The sequence below is a fragment of the Mirounga angustirostris genome, unplaced genomic scaffold, assembly GCF_029215605.1.
Source record: "Mirounga angustirostris isolate CCGP_5_RB_7025 unplaced genomic scaffold, mMirAng1.0.hap1 SCAF_9, whole genome shotgun sequence".
In the NCBI taxonomy this organism is placed as follows: Eukaryota; Metazoa; Chordata; class Mammalia; order Carnivora; family Phocidae; genus Mirounga; species Mirounga angustirostris.
The window spans coordinates 87054139-87066594 of NW_026991717.1; the positions used below are offsets into that span (position 1 = coordinate 87054139).

The 12456-nt window shown below is 34.8% G+C and overlaps 1 protein-coding gene across 13 annotated transcripts in view; it reads left to right on the plus strand.

Annotated features, from left to right (window-relative positions):
- Window positions 1-12456, plus strand: part of MIA2 (MIA SH3 domain ER export factor 2) — a 109394-nt gene that overhangs the window by 58915 nt on the left and 38023 nt on the right. For all 13 annotated transcript variants that reach the window (XR_010405145.1, XR_010405146.1, XM_054513689.1 and 10 more), the window contains 7 exons: window positions 1174-1284; window positions 2074-2145; window positions 2695-2799; window positions 7127-7249; window positions 8973-9078; window positions 11500-11546; window positions 12316-12406. Coding sequence is in view for 11 of the 13 variants with exons in the window: in XM_054513689.1 (XP_054369664.1) it covers window positions 1174-1284; window positions 2074-2145; window positions 2695-2799; window positions 7127-7249; window positions 8973-9078; window positions 11500-11546; window positions 12316-12406 (655 nt within the window). In the remaining 2 variants the exon portion in view is untranslated. The remainder of the gene's footprint in view (window positions 1-1173; window positions 1285-2073; window positions 2146-2694; window positions 2800-7126; window positions 7250-8972; window positions 9079-11499; window positions 11547-12315; window positions 12407-12456) is intronic.

Genomic DNA, 12456 nt, shown 5'->3' on the forward strand with positions numbered 1-12456 from the left:
TCTATACTTTATGCTGTGCTCACCACAAGTATAGCTACAGTCTGTCTCATCATACAATGCTATTACAGTCTCATTGACTGTATTTCCTATGCTGGACCTCTTATTTCCATGACTTATTCCATAATTGGAAGCCTGATCTCCCACTCACCTTCACTCATTTTGCCCAATCCCCCACTATCTTTCCTGTGGCATCCATCAGTTTATTCCCTGAATTTATAGGTCTGATTCTGCTTTTTGTTTGTTTATTTGTTTTGTTTTTTTAGATTCCACATATGAGTGAAATCATTTGGTATTTGTCTTTCTCAGTCTGACTTATTTCACTTAGCATAATACCTTTTAGGTCCATCCACATTGTCACAAATGGCAAGATCTCATCATTTTTTTATGGCTACGTAATATTCCATTGTGTGTATATACCACATCTTCTTTATCCATTCATCCATCGATGGACAGTTATGTTGCTGCCCTATTTTAGTTATTGTAAATAATGCTGCAGTAAACATAGGGGTATGTATGTCTTTTTGACTTACTATTTTTTTAATAAAAAGTAGTGGAATCATTGGATCATACAGTATTTCTGTTTTCCACAGTGGCTATACCAATTTACATTCCCAGCAACAGTGCACGAGGGTTCCTTTTTCTCCACATCCTTGCCAACACTTGTTATTTCTTGTCTTTTTTATTTTAGCCATTTTGATAGGTGTGAGATGACACTTCATTGTGGTTTTGATTTGCATTTCCCTGATGATGAGTGATGTTGAGGATCTTTACATGTGTCTGTTGGCCATCTGTATGTCTTTGGAGAAATGTCTATTTAGGTCCTCTGCCCATTTTTAATCAGATTGTTTGGCTTCTCCACCTGTTTTTGTAAATAAAATTTTATTGGAACACAGCCATGCTCATTCATTTACATGTCTTTGCATTCTTACTACATAGACGTAGTTGGGACAGCGACTACATGGCCTGCAAGCCTAAAATATTTACTCTGTGGCTTTTTATAGAAAAAGTTTGCTGACCCCTGCTAGAATTGCTATTATTTAAATGGTATAAAAATGAACAAATATGTAAACTAAATTTATTTGATTTATAATATATGTGTTTGATTATACTTGTCTGATTTATCATAACCAAAAAGTTCTATGCCTGTCTTATAAAGTTGGCTTCCTCTTTTAGGCAGTCTGTGAAAATCTGAACAAGTCTAAATCTGAACTTGAGGATGAAATACTTTTTCTGGAAAACCAATTAAAAGAAGAGAAATCTAAACATTCTGAACAAGATGAATTGGTAAGGTTTTTACATAAATGAGGAGACTGTAGGAAAAGAAAGTTACTGAATTTTAAAATATTAGTAGGTATCGGGGTGCCTGATGGCTCATTCGGTTAAGTGTCTGACTCTTGATCTCAGATCTCAGCTCAGATCTTGATCTCCGTCATGTGTTCAAGCCCTGTGTTGGGCTTTGTGCTGGGCATGGAGCCCACTTAAAAAAAAATATATATATAGTGGTATCAGTTAAAGTATTATATGCATTCTAAAAAGAATCCCCAAAATACAGAAGGCTGTTAAGTACAGAGTAAAATTTTCGAGATCCACTAGCTTTTTTTTACATGTTAGAGGTTACCATTACCATGTTAAGTTTCTTGCACATCCTTATATTTTCTATATGTACTATAAAGTGGCTCACATAAATAAAGTTGAATAATCACATACGTGGTGGATTTTTTTTAATTACTCAAAAGGTATTTTGAGAACATTTTAACTTTGCTTTGGCATTTATTTTAAAATCTATTGTAAGGAAGATCTAGATGTGTGTGATTATTTAGTAAGATATGATGTCAGTGGACTTATCTTGAACCTATATAACTTAAATGTTATGAAATATTAAAGATGAGATGAAATATTATTGCCTCACATTCATATAAAATCTCTTTTATGGCTGACAAGTTTTCTTAGAATCCTCTTTTTTTTTTGAGTAGATGTATTAGGTTAACAATATATCTAAGCTATGTGGTGTCTTGGAAGCTGGAGAAATTTAGTAAATAAATACTCGTTTATTGATTGATGCTGTCTTTCCAGATGGTGGATATTTCAAAAAGGATACAGTCCCTAGAAGATGAATCAAAATCTCTTAAATCACAAGTGGCTGAAGTAAGTTGAATTAGCCTAGAAGGTCTGTTGCGTTTGAAAATCATTTTAATTTTACTGTTTTATGTTTAAAGAAGAAGATATAATACTAGAATTTGAGATACTGGGGTCTTAGATATAGTTCCTTTGTAGAAGGTACTTCAGAAAGGTTCATTTTTTTTGTTGGACAGGTATTTATTGAGTTCTTCCTATGTACTGGTCATTGTTGAAAGTGCTTGGCACTTAACATTAGTAGACAAAATAGGAAAGCTCTCATCTAGTTTAAATTCTAGTAAGAGAGGCAGGTAATAAAAAGTTAACAAAATTTGCTACATAGTACATAAAAGATCACAAGTGGTTAAATCCTTTATCCAAGGCCACATGGCAAGTTCATGGCAGAGCCATGATTGGACCCTAATTCTAGACTAGCCTTTTTTCTGCTATCCCTATGCTGCCTTTTCTATTAATATTGCATGTTTTTGACTTTAATTCCATGTTTTAGGGAGTATGTATAAAAAAGAGCTATTGTATTAAATTAATTCTTACAAGCTTGATATGTTGTGTTTTCCTTAGGCCAAAACAACCTTTAAAATATTTCAAATGAATGAAGAACGACTTAAGATAGCTATAAAAGATGCTTTGAGTGAAAATTCCCAACTTCAGGAAAGCCAGAAACAGGTTTGTACTCTATAGGGACTTTTAAACTGTGAATATGTAATTATAAATGTTCTGGGCATACTCAAGACTGACCCATGCTAGGGGCAAGGTTAGGCTTTTCCTGGAAAACAGGAGAGCAGGACAATCTCCCATATATCCTTTGATGTCTCTTTTGTATAGGGTGCAAAGTGTATACTCCTGGCACTTTGTTTCTTCAGTAGTTAGAGTAATCCAGGGCAAATTTTAGTAATCATAGCAAATAGCATTTAGTACCAACTCGTCAAAGCCAGACTGAAGGAGGGCAGAGAATACACATGAGAATTATCTTGAAGCTATGGGTCTGAGGCCTCAAGATAGAAACAGTTCTGATGGTAGATCAAATGAGGATTTAGCTTTTACCCTCTTCCTTCTTCATATATATTAGGCACTCTCAGACACCCAAATATGTTTTCTGTCCCACTATTCTCCCAGTATAGTTAAAATTTTTCCTTGGGAAAATTTTTCATTGATTACATTATTTACAGTTCTTTAAATGTTACAGCTGAGCCACACGATGTGCTCTGACTACATGTTCTGTTTTACCCAACATTTTCTTTGCTCTAGGGTTAGTAATTGTTTTGTTTCTTATATACCTGTCTATATGTCTGTCTTCTGGAGATGCCGAATATCTTATTTATGCATTCAAATGCTGTTTTCTGGAGATTTAAATATTTATGCATTCAAATGCTTTGATAATCGACTGATTTTTTTCTTTTTTTTGAAGCAATACTTTCTGGGGTCTTCCATCCTCCTGATTTGATAGGAAGTTATTCTCTGGGTCTGTTAATGCTTCTGTTGTCCTGAGATTTCACTTCACTCCCATCTTTCCCCTTGTCTTTCTCCTATGTTGGATCTTCTATTTCCTGTATCCAAGACTTGCTCTTTTGTGGTTAATTCTCTTGATTAGCTTCTTGAGAAAAAGGTATACAAGCTAACTTTTAAAAAAATTTGCATCTTCTTGAGAATGTCTTCTCTCAAAGTTACTGACATTTTGGTTGGATATCTTCTGGGCTTAAATTTTTTTTTTTTCTTGAAATTTTGACATTATTGATCCGTGGTGTTCGTTTTCCAGTATTGCTTTTGAGAAGTCAAATGCTACTTGGATTATTGGATCTGTTTTTGTGATCTGCTCTTTTCCTCCCTGGAACCTTTTAATATCTTTCATTGTTTCTAGTTCTCCAAAATGTCATGATGATGCAGGGTCTTTTTTCATACATTTGTTGGAATGTCTGGAACTCTTAGTCTGGAAACTCTTGCTCTTGATTCAGTTCTGGGATATTGCTACATGCTTTTTTGGGGATTTTTATATGATTATACAGTAATTATTTGAAGATGTCCTCTTTGATTTCCTTGTTTATATGGAAGTTTTGTTGACTTATTATTCTATATTTTTCAATTTTAAGTATTTTTGTTTTGTTTTGCTTTGCTTATGCCTCTTCTTTATGTATGGATGCCATGTTCTTATCTTGCTGAGGATATTTTTTCTTTTTTCTTTTTGAAGTGTTTGTTTCAGTTCCCTGAGTTGTCTTGTTTCCTCTATTTTCTGTTTTGGTCTATGTCTTTTATTTAAGAGCTTCTTTTTAAAGCAGATATTAGGTGATTCACTGCAATCTGCTTATTTATTTTTTTAAAAGATTTTATTTATTTGAGAGAGAGAGATAGCAAGTGAGAGCACGAGCAGGGAGGAAAGGGAAAAGCAGGTCCCCGCTGAGCAGGGAGCCCGACGCTGACTCAGTCCCAGGACCCTGGGATCATGACCCGAGCAGACGCTCAACCAACTGAGCAACCCAGGTGCCCACAGTCTGTTCATTTAATAGTGAAACTCTCCATGTCTAATTGGAAGCTCTGTGTGTGTTATTGGGAGGTTCTTCTGTAGGGTAATCTGCCTAGGATGTTTCATTGGATGATCCCCAATTGTTGTTATCTGAAGATCATTTTCTACAGGGGTGATACCTCCTCAGTTTCTATTTGAGAGGTAGAAGCCCATTTGCCAACAGTGAGATAAACAGAGAGGTAAGGCTTGTTGGTTTGTCACTATTCAGTAAGTCATCTTTCACTTAATACCTTTATGTTTTCAATATTTTACTCACACTTTCACCTGGGCCAGGTATCCCAGAGTTTCATTTTCCACTTCTCCAGAGAATAACTTTCTGGGCTTTTGCCAGATGTGTATATGTGTGTAAATATGTGTGTGTGCATGTGTGCATGCATGTGAAAGATGAGGGTGGGTGGGAGGGATGGATGGAGAGTAAGAATGTATGTATATGTATGTGCAGGGAGAACACGAGGGACTTTCTAACTTTTTTTATACGTACTTTCAGGCAGTCCTCCTCTTTTCAATCCCACTTACACCCCTAGTGTTAGTGCCTCCAAATTATGAGCATTTTGGGTTGTATGAAATCAACCTGCATTTGGACTTTCCCATCTTCTGAGTAAATTTCAGCTTTGATGGTCTGCTAAATCTTTTACTATGCTTCTTTCTCTTTCTACTTTTCTTCCCCCACAGAGAGAGTGAGTTGGCGGGAGGGAGAGTGAGAAGGGAGAGGGAGAGAATCTTAAGCAGGACGCCCAGTGCAGAGCCTGACATGGGACTCAGTCTCAAGTCCCTGAGATCAGGACCTGAGCCGAAATCAAGAGTCAGATGCTCAACTGACTGAGCCACCCAGGTGCCCTTCTACTTTCCACATCTAGAATTACCTTTTTCCTTATCGCCTATTTTCTTTTTTCTTGTGGGTTTATGCTGCTGCTTTTTTTCCTTTTCTGAAGTCTCTTAGTAGATTTACTCTCATCTTAATAGATTGCAGGAGGAAGTGGTGGTAAACCTTGTGTTAAATTGCTCTGTTGAAATAAAAACTGGCCTTTTCTATCTTGAAAAAATTTCACCTAGATTGTCCTTTTTTTTTTTTTTTTTAAGATTATTTATTTGAGAGAGAGGGGTGGGGAGTGGCAGAGGGAGAGGGAGAGAGAAACTTAAGCAGACTCCATGCTGAGCATGGAACCTGACACGGGCCTTGGTGTGCACCTCTAACTCCTTTTTAATAACTAAAGTTCTTGAAATCAACTACTATATATTCACTGATGCCATGTTCTAATTCACTCCTTCCCTGATTTCTTAAGACTGCTGGGTATGTAATTTCTTCTTCTTCCTTTTTTTTTTTTTAGATTTTTATTTATTTATTTGAGAGAGAGAGTGAGAGAAGGCGAGCACGAGCGGGGGTAGGGGGGCAGATGGAGAGGGAGAAGCAGACTCCCTGCTGAGCAGGCAGCCTTATGTGGGGTTCCATCCCAGGACTCTGGGATTATGATCCTAGCTGAAGGCAGATGCCTAACCTACTGAGCCACCCAGGTGCCCCTGGGTATCCAGTTTCTTTAGTAACTCTCTAGAGTCCATCTAATCACAAAATTCAGATTTTTGTCTTCAATCCTCGTTTGTTTTTAATCTGTTGTGTCCTCTTAATTCTGTTATACACGTGTAGAAAAAGTTTAGTTTTCTTGTGCTAGGAAATATGCTTATGAAGCCTTAGTTTTGCAGAGAAATCCAATAATTACTGTTCGATAGAATTGAGTTTTAAAGATTTAATAAATTTAGACTTTTCTTTCATATTTATATGGCCCATTTCTTTTGTGAATTGGTTGCTCATTCATCTTTTTCCTGTTTTTCTTACTGACTTCTAAGAGATTTTTGCATGTTAAGGTTATTAATCTTCTGTCGCATATGTGTAAGAATTCCTTTCTAGTTACTTGTTTGTTTTTAGATTTTGTGTTATTTTTTGATTTGTGAAGCTTTTAAGTGTTATGTAATCAAGTCTGTTTTATAACAATCCTTACCTTTTGCATCATGTTCAAAAAGTATTTCCTATAAAAGTATATACAGTAAAAGACTGTTTATGCAGAATTTGATCTATTCCAGTTTAGTGGTATCTCTGGAAGTTTAATTAACTACAAAACAGCACATGATTTAAAAAAAATATAGGACTTAAGGGATGGTAAGAAATGACCAAATCTAACATATATATGTCTCAAAAAGCTTTTTTTTGCTCTAAGTTTATTATGTAAATCAGTTGAACAGTGTTTAAGTTTTAAGTGTCTCTTATTTTACATTATCCTTCTTGAAAATTCTTTGAAAACAGGAGCCTGCCCTTCATTCCCTTCTTTCCTTCCTTCATCCCTCTCCCCTTTACTTCTTAGCAACATATTGTGTTGTATAATATCTATTAATGATACATCTAAATATATAAATAAATTCCTTTACACATAAGTATGAAAAATAATGAGTTGCTTTTTTGTTTTGGTGGGGTTTGAATTTTAGCTTTTACAAGATGCTGAAGAATGGAAAGAACAAGTGAGTCAACTTAATAAACAGAAAATAACATTTGAAGACTCCAAAGTATATGCAGAACAAGTTCTGTGTGATAAAGAAAATCAGATCAAGGTAAGTGGCCCCCCTGGTTTTAGTGACTGAGTCAGCTGGAATTTTGTACTAATTCTGAAATTTGAAAATTTTTGTCTTAGTAACTTTTATTTTTATAATTATTTGGTCAAATTTGAGCATGTGTACTTCTTTGGCATTCATTTTAATTTGTACCAGTATTGTCATTCTTGCTCCCAAATGCTCCTTGAAGACTCACAGATTTGTAACGTATATATTATATACTAGTGTATACTAATTATATATTATATAATATATAATAAATTAATGTATATTATTGATATTATATATTATTTATATATATGATCTATATAAATCATTATTCTGTGTGTCCTTTTTCTCCTTTGCTCTGTATTTTACCCTAGGTATTTAATGAAGAAAGAAAAAGAATAGTGGATTTTACCTTTGTCTTTAGACTGCCATCTGTTTCTATTGATAAGATGTTGGAAAGAATTTTAGAAATTGGACAGATGAAGTTATATGTATTGGCTAGATGTCTGTAATACCTAGATTAGCTGGTGTATGTACTTTCATGGAGATGAATACTTTTCAAAAATAAGTCTAATTGAAACTTGACTCTAATAGGAATATAATAATTGATATTATTGTAGGATTTGTTCATTTTTTCCTACTCCTTATTTGCCTCATTCTACCCTTTTTCTTTCCTGTTCTTTTAAATCTTATGCTTTCAAGCTGCAAACAGATACTCAGGTGTGAGTATCAAGTAATAAAATGTAAAACTAATATTCTGTAATCTACGCAGTGAAGTGGAGGTTGCCATCTTGAAACCTATATATTTATGCTCTTTATGTTGTTACTAAGAATGTTTTTTTTTAAATTTTATTTTATTATGTTATTATGTATCCCCCCACCCCCCACTAAGAATGTTTTTAAGATTCCAACTTTAGGAGTTGTATTCATAATTTAGGATATTGCTTTATTTTTTTCCCTAATCTTACCCTACTAAAGAATTTGGGATTCTTCCTAAACAGAACAAGAATGAGAAGCTCAGTCAAAGCTGTAAGCCATGTTATTTATGCCTGGAATTCTCAAGAGGGAAGAGATTGAAGGGTAGAAATTATAGAGCAGAATGGGTTTTTAGGTGGGTCCTTCCACAGAAATGCATGGCACAGTCATTTTATTACCTATAGTGCTAGAAAATCTTTCTTTATTCGAGAAAATTCAAAAAGTACTGTTGGAAAACCTGTAATGTACCAATTCAGATTCTGTTCTATAATTTTTTTTCTTTATCTCAATTGAACTCCTCACCTAATCATTTATTTTAGAAAAAAATCAGATCTGTAAAGTCTGTGATCTTTTTATATATCATGTGTCTCACTTGCGGATTTGTTTGACCTCACACAAAATTTACTCTCATGTTAATGGCCACTCTTATTTGTGGCATGTGAAGAATGTCCTATAAGAGAATGTTTTGTTACTTTATAGTCATGTGATGTATTTAGCAAAAATGGGCCATTATCAAGTATTGTATTTGATTTAGGAATAAACAGGTTTGTTTTTTAACTTGTAGAGTTTAATAGTCAATAAATGTTACAGCTTTTCAGAGTATTTACATATCTTAATATCAGCTGGTGAATAAGAGCTCATATACTGTTATCTAGGTAGATTGATTTTTAAACTGTGACTGCACATTCAGAAGTTGTAAATCAATTAGCAAAAGGCATTACCCTCTTTCTCTTTTTTCCCTTTTTTGCTAAATGTCAAGTCTCTTACTGAACGCTTGATAAAGATGAAAGATTGGGCTGCTGTGCTGGGAGAAGACATAACAAACGATGATAACTTGGAGTTGGAAATGAGTGAGTCAGAAAATGGTACGCAGTTGGGTATTATTAAGTCATGATTCATCCTCTTTTGCTAAAAATGATGAGCCTGTTGTATTTTCTTTTAGTTCCCTATGTGCACCATGGTCCTTTTTTTTTTTTTTTTTGGCTTTCAAGTTTTTTTTTTTTTAATTTAAATTCAGTTAATTAACATATAATGTATTATTAGTTTCAGAGGTAGAGATCAGTGATTCATCAGTCTTATATAATACCTAGTGCTCATCACATCACGTGCCCTCCTTAATGTCCATCACCCAGTTACACCATTCCCCACCTCCCTCCCCTCCAGCACCTCTCAGTTTGTTTCCTATGATTAAGAGTCTCTTTGTTTCCCTCTCTGGTTTTGTCTTATTTTATTTTATACTCTCTTCCCCTATGATCCTCTGTTTTGTTTCTTAAATTCCACATATCAGTGAGATCATATGATAATTGTTTTTCTCTGATTGACTTATTTTGCTTAGCATAATACCCTCTAGTTTCATCCATGTTGTTGCAAATGGCAGGATTTCATTTTTTTTATGTCTGAGTAGTATTCCATTGTGTATATATACAATATATACACACACCACATCTTCTTTATTCATCTTTGATGGACATCTCTGGGCTCTTTCCATAGTTTGGCTATTGTGGACATTGCTGCTGTAAACATTGGGGTGTCGGTACCCCTTCAGATCACATTTGTATCTTTGGGGTAAATACCCAGTAGTGCAATTGCTGGGTCATAGGGTAGCTCTGTTTTCAACTTTTTGAGGAACCTCCATACTCTTTTCCAGAGTGGCTGCACCAGCTTGCATTCCCACCAACAGTGTAGGAGGGTTCCCCTTTCTCCTCATCCTTGGTTTCCTGACTTGTTAAATTTAGCCATTCTGACTGGTGTGAGGTGGTATCTCATTGTGGTTTTGATTTGTATTTCCCTGATGCTAAGTGATGTTGAGCATGTTTTCATGTGTCTGTTGGTCATTTGTGTGTTTTCTTTGGAGAAATACCTGTTTATATCTTCTGCCCATTTCTTGATTGGATTATTTGTTTTTTGTGTGCACCATGTTCTTTTTTCTTTTTTTTTTTAAGATTTTATTTATTTGACAGGGAGAGCGAGAGAGCACAAGCAGGGGGAACAGGAGAGGGAGAGGGAGAAGCAGGCTCCCCGCTGAGCAGGGAGCCCGATGTGGGGCTCAATCCCAGGACCCTGGGATCATGACCTGAGCCGAAGGCAGATGCTTAACCATCTGAGCCACCGAGGCACCCCTGTGTGCACCATGTTCTTTATGTAGTTCTTCTTTGGCACATCTTCTTCATCTGTCTCTAATACTCTGTCCCTCTCTCACCATCCCTTACTTTTAAGCTTCAGTTGGAATACTGCCTTTTCAGTAAATCTTTCTCCCAACTCCTCAGACAGATTTACAGCTTCTTTCCTCCCTGTTCTTTTTATATATTGTCCATCTTTGTTACAGCAATTTTCACATTGCACCATAATAATTTCAATGCCTGTTTTTCCCTGTCCGCTAATCAGATGGATGGGTGGGTAGTTTAAAAAATGAGTGTTATATAGATGAATACCTTAGGATACTGTTTTTGTTTGTTTGTTTAAATTAGATGGCTCAGTACTTTAATCCTGTCCATCCCAAACTGTTATTACCACTGCTGGTTGCAGTCTGGAAACTCAGGCAGGAGTTAGGTTCAATATAGCCGCTCACTGTATTTTCAGACCAGTTCCTTTGACTTGAAAAAAGAATTTTTTGTTGACATAGTTATAGATTCATTGGAAGTTGCAAAAAGAGTACAGAAGTGTTTTGTGTATCTTTTATTAGTTTTCCACAGCTCTTCTGACTTTGTGTCTTGTCTCTTTTTTCTCCTTCTACCCCCTGCATAATTAGCAAATTTATTAAGGAGCAGAAGACACGATTTTTTTTGTATATTTCTTTGGTGATAGCATTAGTGCACTGAAGAAGACTGCATTCCTAAAGTGAACACATGTGTTCTGTTTGTACTTTTTCACTTCTGCTTTATCTTACAAGAAGCAATTCCTTTTGTAATGAGAAAATGTGTGCTTGTTTAATGTTATTTAAGTTTGGAGTATGATTCCACTTACATTTTGTATGCTGAAAGATTCCAAGAATAGTCGAGACTGTGGACTGTATTTAGGTGAATACCAGATTCTTATTATAAATTTGTTCTTGGAGTGAGTAGTGAAGAACCTCTTTAAATGAAATTATGGTACTTCCAGTACTTTATTGTTTAGCTTCTTGGGAGCATGTCCAAGGCTATCCTGCCTTATATCAAATTCTTTATTAAAGCAAGAAGAGGGATTATAAGGCCCTAGTTGCTTGAACTAAAAAAATCATTTGGATGTCTGTTGTGGCGTGGCACTGTTTTCCCAATTTATTGTTTTTTTTTCTTCTTTTTTTTACATAGATAATCAACCAGAAGGAGCTTTGAAGAAGCTGATTCATGCTGCTAAGGTTTGCATTACTACATAAATATAAAGAATATAGAGAAGGAAATAGAACTTGGATTAAACCTGTAGGTCCTTAGTAATTATTTTAAAAGTCCGTTTTATAGTTGCCACCATAGAAGTGATGCAGATTTTCAGAAGTGATCAGCATTTTCTTTATCAACTGCTTTTTTCTTTTTTATAATAACTTTAGAAATTCATATTGTTAATTTTTAGAATTTAATCAGAATACAAATTTTTAAGGTCTGGACTAATGTTTTTAGATAAGGAATATATTAAAAATATTTAGTGTATTTTCTCTCATATTTCTGACTTTGAACATTCTTCTTCCTCTGGTCTCAGTATTTTCCTATTCCTGTTGCCCTATATCCTAAATTGAGAAGTAAATGCTGGGTTCAATTTCTTCTACTTTATCCCTTCTCTTTTCCATTGTAGTAGTGGTTATCTTGATCTTTACTGAACTATGTGAAGTCTTGGTAATGTACTTTGAAGCTTGCTCTGATTAAAACTTCTGTGTTGAAAGTAAATAGAATGAAAATACCCACTTTTTAAGGATCAGTCATTGATCTTCTCTCTCTGTTCTGATATTTACAACTACTGATGACTTAACTTTTCAAGATGGAAGCTGCATTGTTGATTAATGCATTCTAGGTGATAATTTCATCAGAGTGATAAAAGAACTTCAAAAGGTTGGGATAGTATATTGAGATTTTTTGTTTTTCCTTTTTTGGTATAACTGATTAATGTTGCTTTTTTCCTTCTTCCATTCTCTGAAGTTAAATGCTTCTTTAAAAACCCTGGAAGGAGAAAGAAACCAAATTTACATTCAATTATCTGAAGTAGATAAGACAAAAGAAGAGCTTACAGGTAGGTTATATCTCCTTATCCAGAATGGTACTGTTAACTGAATCAATTAT